Source organism: Microtus ochrogaster, unplaced genomic scaffold (genome assembly GCF_000317375.1).
Source record: "Microtus ochrogaster isolate Prairie Vole_2 unplaced genomic scaffold, MicOch1.0 UNK8, whole genome shotgun sequence".
NCBI lineage: Eukaryota > Metazoa > Chordata > Mammalia > Rodentia > Cricetidae > Microtus > Microtus ochrogaster.
This window is the reverse complement of record NW_004949106.1, coordinates 4,836,100-4,843,004: the sequence shown is the minus strand read 5'-3', so window position 1 is coordinate 4,843,004 and position 6,905 is coordinate 4,836,100. Positions and strand designations below refer to the sequence as shown.

The following is a 6,905-nucleotide window of genomic DNA, read 5'->3' as shown; positions in this document are numbered from 1 at the left end:
AAAAAATGCCCAAATCTATTTGTACGAAGAATTAATAAATCTAGAGAACAAAATAATTAATAGGAACTCCACTCCATGGAGGGAGCATTGTCCTCCCAATGCATGCTTTCTTTCTAAAATTCCTTTCCCCCTTTTATTAAACATAGATTCTTTTCTCACACAATGTAATTCAAACATTCTGCTCCTTCCAGCCCCTCCCCACCTCCTTATCCACTCAGATCCGTTCCCTTTCTGTCTTTCGTTACAAGAAAGCCGCCAGCGCACACTTTCGTAGTCAAAATGCTAAGAAATCTAAACCGGTCCTAGTTAGAATTTCTATATCTGCGATGAAACACCGTGACCAAAAGCAACTTGGGGATGAACCCAAGCAGGACAGGAACCTGGAGACAGGAGCTGGTGCAGAGGCCAAGGAGGGGGGTGTTGCTTACTGGCTCGTGGCTTGCTCAGTCTGCTTTCTGATGAAGGAATCCAGGACTGCCGGTCCCTGGGATGCCACCGTTAATCACTAATTACGAAAACGCCCTCTAGACTGACCTTAGGTGGGCGTTTTCTCCACTGAGGCTCCCTCCCCTCAGAGGACTCTACCTCACGTCAAGTTGTCGTTAAATTAGCTAGCACAAAGCCAAATCATGAGTTCCGTATATCTCTACTTAGGTAATCACATACAGGACAGAAAAAAAAATCATTTAGGAATATACAGAAAACTAGTAACACACACACTCTCTCTCTCTCTCTCTCTCTCTCTCTCTCTCTCTCTCTCTCTCTCATAAATCAAATCACTTCAAATCTCGGTCTAGAAGCCAAGATGGGAATCAAGCCCTGAAGTGAGGTGTGATGGGGAGAACTTGCTGGGGGGTGATGCTCCCGTCCCTGAGAAGGCCTGTAACTACACTGGCTAACTCTGAAGCCACTTACGCCTTAACACCAGTATCCTGTCTGTACTCTTTGCATCCGTGAGATATGGGTAAGCTATTTCACACGTAGAAACGGAAGCAGACAGCTACTGATTGGAGCTCCGGGACCTGAAAACCTCACGTGTGACTAACTCGCTGTGTCGTGGGCTAAAACTGCCGTGACCAACAACGAAACGTGGAGGCGGGATCTGTGAGGACGGGCGCGGGAGCTTGCTACCGGCAGAAAACACTATCCATGAGCAGGGTCCTCAATCATAAGACAGTCTCACAGAGTTGGGGTTGTGTCGACGTCATCGAACGGGTGCTTTAGCAAATGTCATGAGATGTACAGCCAGTACTCCCCAGCTATTCAAACCCATCACGGCTTGACTTCCTGCCCCTGAGGAAGCTTGATGATATGGCCAGTGGAGGACTGGGCTAGGAAAGTGTGTATATTTCATAAAAGGAAGCTAGTGGGAAATGAGTTTTGAATTTTTTAATGTTGTCTGTGTGAGGGCTTTGCCTGGATTCTGCCTATGCCCCGTGTGCATGCAGTGCCAGAGGACAAAGAAGGGGGTGTGGGATCCCCTGGAATTGGAGTTAGAGATGATTGTAAGAAACCATACAGGTGCTGGGAATCTAACACTGGGCCTCCAGAAACCTGTGCTCAAACTGCGGGACTGTAAGCCGATAGTCTTAGCTTTCCCGTTCTGTGAAGCAGAGGGTTCTGTCAGCTCTTAGTAGGCCTCTGGTGCACGGTATCACGCAAACTCGGGCGATCAGGATGCCCTTGTTACTTACCCACTTGGAATACAGTTTTGTCTCCACCCTTGGCACAAAGCTGACGGCCTTGATCATGACTTCATAAACATTGACAAGAATATCGATGTAGTCATTAAACTCAGGCTCAAACTTAATGGCGTTATTATCCAGAATCAGCCTCATGACGAAACCTGGATGTTCAAAAGCTCGAACAGATTCCTATGAAAAATAAATAAAAGGGCTATAGGTATATACATGGGGACATAGAGATCAATTGCTAGGAATGAAAAGGTATACCAGCCCCAATTAAACACACAGAACACGCTTCCTCTTGTGACTGAGACACTTAAACCAGAACGGATCCTACTAGAAAGACAGCCAGAGGGGCAGCCATCCTGACTGGTTGGAGCTAGAGGTTAACCAGAGAAGCACCTTCTGATTCCAAGGCCTCGCTCACACTGTGCGATACAGTCTCCTCTCAGACGAAAAAGGGACTCCTCAAGCAAGCCCTACCTAAGCCTTCACGAGGCAATCTTCCCTAGGGGATTTACCCAAACCCTCAGCACTGTGACCATGACCTTATTCAGACTGTGCAAGCTGACCTAACCTTTCAGCACGCGCGTGTACCGGGTCTGGGGATATACTGGCTGCTGTCTCATTGGGAAAAGCTATCTTGTGCCGTTTTCCTCTCTGAAAGAATTGGAAACCCGCTATCGAAGGCGCGGCCGCCTAGCTGAGCCGTCCTCACCTGGGGTTGGGCGATGAGGTTCGTGAAGTCTTGCATGGAGACAAGAGTGAGGTCCTGCAGCTGCAGGGTCATAAGCGTCGCGGCGCAGTTGAAAAAGGAGTCCAGTTTGGCGCTGCTGTCGCCAGTTGGCAATTGCTTTTTTTTATTGCCTTGGTAATAGATATTCTGCACTTCCGGAAACCACCTTGAAAGGGACAAAAGGCATTTCAAAGTCGACACTCTCAGTGAATTACCCCGTTCACATTAAGGGTTAACAGTAAGTTCTAGACACCCAAAGGTCTTCATAAAGAGGCGTATTGGTACGTGTCATTACCCACGCTCTGAGACCTAAGCGCTAGAGCACTCCACTTCCAGGAGAAGAAATGTTAAATCATTAAACGGCCCAATGATACGGTGCTATAAGACATAAATCTAACCCTGCAACTATGGTTCCTGCAGGTTTTAAAAATATATGAGAGCTAACCTTATTGGACACTTCTTTTCAGACTCTTAAATGATCTCTGTGGACTGTTATTTTAAAGCTACAGAATAGTAATCGAAGAAGCTAGCTTATACCAAGTTAAACCCACACGGCATGCCAAGCTACCGCTTCCCAATAACTGCAAAAACAAGGCACAAATCAAAAACAGCGTGGATTTTATTTTCCCAATTTCCCTCAGTGTGAGATACGGAAAGAATGACGGATGTAAAACGAAGTTTCAAAGGTGCACGTGTCCTTGCGATAAAAGAATAATAGTGCAATTTCATATCTAGGTACTTCATGCTGAAATCCGCTGACGTGTTCAACTTCTGAAATCCCCAACAACACAGCAAGATCTAGGAATGCTTCTACTTTCTGTCATGAGGAATAATAAACCATAGTCGATAAGAATGACCAGAGTGTTCGAACAGAATAAGTCTAAGTTTTTTAAAAAAAAACTGTTGTCTTTTTAACAATATGCACCGTGAGTAGTACTATGTTCTAGGAATAGTGGTAGAGGGGGCATAAAAAAATTAAACTACATCATCCTTTCTTTCATAACAATGGAAGTAGTGAGTTCATCCTGAAAAACGAGCGAGGACAGACGGGCATTAACCTTGCAGTCTTGGAGAAAGGTCTTATAGCAAAGATAGTAATTACAGAGTGCTAACAGAAGTATCTGAAGTAGAAACGGGATAAGAACTAAAAGAATCCATCACGTGTTTCTGTGGGACCAAGGTGAAAGGAAGCATGCTCAGAGAAGAGGACCCGGAGAGATAAGGGGTCAAGCTGCAAGCTTTCAAAGACAGATTTATATTTATATTTGTTTATATTATTTATATTTATTATTTGTCAATAAATGGGAAATGCTAAAAAGAAGGTTCACAGAAGAGTCTGAAGAGGGACGCTTACAGAGCCAAGGAATAGAGATGCCATTGAGAGTATGCAGTGGTCCGTCTAAATGGTAGCTCACCGTCAGCTAGGGGGACAGCTCAGCTGGCAAGCATGAGGCCCCCCGTGTCTCCAGGCGGAGGCTGGAGGATCCTGACGAGCCTTCTGAAGTCAAACTCACAAGCCAGTGAGAAAGCCTGTCTCAAAAACAAGGTATAGACGCCTACGTACAACATCTGAGGTTGTCTTCTGGCTCTCCCATGCACGAGTGAGTGTGTGTGTGTGTGTGTGTGTGTGTGTGCATGTGTGCACCTCAACACACATGATTGTCTACATGTACAGATGAACATGTGTGCATGCACATGCAGTAAATATGGGCCTGCCAATGATAAAAGCAACGAGAATCAAGAATTAAATGAACAGAGAAGATGCTTCTAAAAAAAGACATCTAAATCTATGGTAGTCATAAAATAAGCCTCAATAAATACAAACGGATTGAACTTCAAAATTAGAGATCAATGACATGACACTTGGAGATTCACAAGTATGTGGAGATAAGATAATATGAGTATAAATATTTAGGGTGAGTGAATATGAAATTATCGTATTCTAAAACTGAGGGAAGAACAGAAGTCAATGAACAGAGGGGATTTTTAGTTCTAAGCAACCACATTAAAACGCAAGACAATTCCACTAGACATTAAAAATAGAAGAGCAAACTAAACTCAAGACAAGAAGGGAAGAAGCAACACAAATGAAGCAGAGAACAGCAAATCTCAAAGTAATTTATTTGAAAAAAAAAAAAACAAGCTGGGTGGTGGCAGTGCCTTTAATTCCAGGCACTTAGGAGGCAGAGGCAGGCGGTGCTCTGTGAGTTCATGGCCAGTCTGGTCTACAAGAGCTAGTTCCAGGAAAGGCTCCAAAGCTACAGAGAAACCCTGTCTCGAAAACCAAAAACTAGAAGACAAAAAACAGAAAGAAAGAAAGAAAGAAAGTCCGGTATGATGGAAGCAAGCCCTCATTTGAGGCTCCCTCTTCTCTGTCTCTGGTTTGTATCGAGTTGACAAACCGTAACCAGCACAAGGCTATACCATGGGTGAGCCTGGAAAACATACTTCCTCTGAGAAACAGGAAAGAAATAACCACATACTACTAGGTCGTTCTGCTGAATTATAGTTTCCCGGAATTAGTGGTGGTGGCTGCACACCCTTATGAATGCATAGAAGACACATAGCTGTAGACAGAAACGTGCCGAGTTTTGGGGTCAGTAAAGAAAAAACTCAAAACCACAACACCGTGCTAGGATCAGAGTGGACAGAGATTGGTGAACAAAGGGATCTTTAAAGCCATAAGACTTTAAGGTGCTCCGGGAATGGCCCAGGACAAGAACGACAGGCTTGGAAGAGAGAGCAAGGCTTACACTCAGCTGCACGCTCTAGGCGCACGTTTGGTAAGGGCCCAGAGCTCAGGAGACAGGTGTGTGCTGCAGCAAGTAAGACCGGCCAAATGATGGGATTGACGTGTGCGCGTCAAGATGAAAGGCAACAGAGAGGTCCCGCTTTTAGGGGACAGTGAGAAAAACAGAGTCAGGGACAAAGAGGTAGAAAAGCACCAAGAGAGGCATCGAGAAGGTGGGCAGACCGTGTCGGCGCTGAACGCCCCACCCTGGGGTTTAGGAGGGCTGTTCTAGTTTCTTCACTGACTTGCCTACGGCGAGCTCATTTCCGCCTTTTAGAAAAGATGGAGGTATCCTGGCTCACCAAGAGGTGCTTAGAGCTAGTGTGAATGCACCAGGGGACACCGTTAACCCGTCTGCCATTTTTATCAGAAATCAGTGAAGGTCTGAGCTCTGTTCTATACTGCGACACCATCTCACTGAAGCCTGCAGTGGGGTTTGTCCCCAGAGTTCTCTGTTGAGGGGGTGCACCTGTGTCCCGTCCTAAAGAGATCACTTCTCTGCACTTGATTAGACAGTTTCTTTCCTTATCTCCTCTCTACTTATATTTTTCTGTCAGCTATATATAATATGAAAGAAAAGGAAAACTTTTTTAAAAATAATATTATTTTAACTTACTGAAGGAAAAATATATTTACTCTTAAAAGATCAACATACATTTCAAGATAACTTTCAGAAATCATGAGGGTGACCAGACTTTTGGGTCTTTTGTTAGTGTTAAGTTGACCTAATTTTAATGTCCTATTTTTAATAAATTGATGACCACATTAGAGACAATCGTCCCAGGTGGTTCCAGGGTGCACTGTCTGGCGCCTGCATAATTAATTATCCTATCTGTCTATTCCACTCTGAAGGCCCAGTCCGAGCAGGTGTTTAATTGCGTTTTGGTAACCCTAATGCCGCTGAGGTTACAAACTCCTTTACACCATATACTGTCCCCTCTGGGTCATCCTTCAAGTGTTTCTGTGTCCCTCACCCAAAGTCAAGACGGCAGAGTGCACAGCCTGTGCCTGGTGCAGAAGTCAGGCGAAAAATCAGGCGGTGGCCAGGGCATGATCGTTTCTGCCTGGTGTCCCCAGCTCTCAGAGCAGAGGCATTAGCCACGCGGTTACAGAAGGGCCACCGTCAGTGACGGGGATGCACCTTCTTTCCACTCATTACAGCCTCTGGACACGTCACAGCCAGGGTAATCAAGGACAAATGTAACTCTGAGGCCAAACTGTGTTATAGACTTGTGGAAACGGATTTCTAAAAGCCGTTAAAGTGAAACACGTCACCAATCACGCCTCTAAACGTAAACGTTCCCATACGAGAGCTCAAATCTTTACGTTTTCAGCAGCGTCTCCTTGGCAGACTCCATGTGTCTAATGACGATGTTCTGGAAGGCGGACAGCTCTAAGGCGTCCTGGCGGTTGTGAAATTCTTCTGTGTCAACTAAACGTAATTTCCTGCAAGAGATACAAAAAAAAAAAAAGCAATTAAATCGAGATTTTTGTGGTAGTTAATGATTTTGTTCATCTGCCTGTTCCAAAAACAAATGCTATATTCCTAGATTTATCATCAAAAGTTGTATTCTGTAAAATTAAATGGTCAAGAACAGGAGATGTTTCTGTGTGGGTCAGCTTTCTGTTGTTGTGACGAAATGCCAGAGAAAACCAAGACAAGAAGGTGGATCTGGGCTCCTGGCTTCAAAGG

The 6,905-nt window shown here is 44.8% G+C and overlaps 1 protein-coding gene across 1 annotated transcript in view; it reads right to left on the bottom strand.

The window, feature by feature from the left end:
- Dnah7 (dynein axonemal heavy chain 7) overlaps positions 1-6,905 on the bottom strand; it is a 195,148-nt gene that overhangs the window by 162,337 nt on the left and 25,906 nt on the right. The window contains exons 10-12 of the mRNA XM_013353465.2: positions 6,539-6,658; positions 2,404-2,587; positions 1,695-1,874 (exon numbers count right to left, since the gene is read on the bottom strand). Coding sequence (XP_013208919.1) covers positions 1,695-1,874; positions 2,404-2,587; positions 6,539-6,658 — 484 coding nt within the window. The remainder of the gene's footprint in view (positions 1-1,694; positions 1,875-2,403; positions 2,588-6,538; positions 6,659-6,905) is intronic.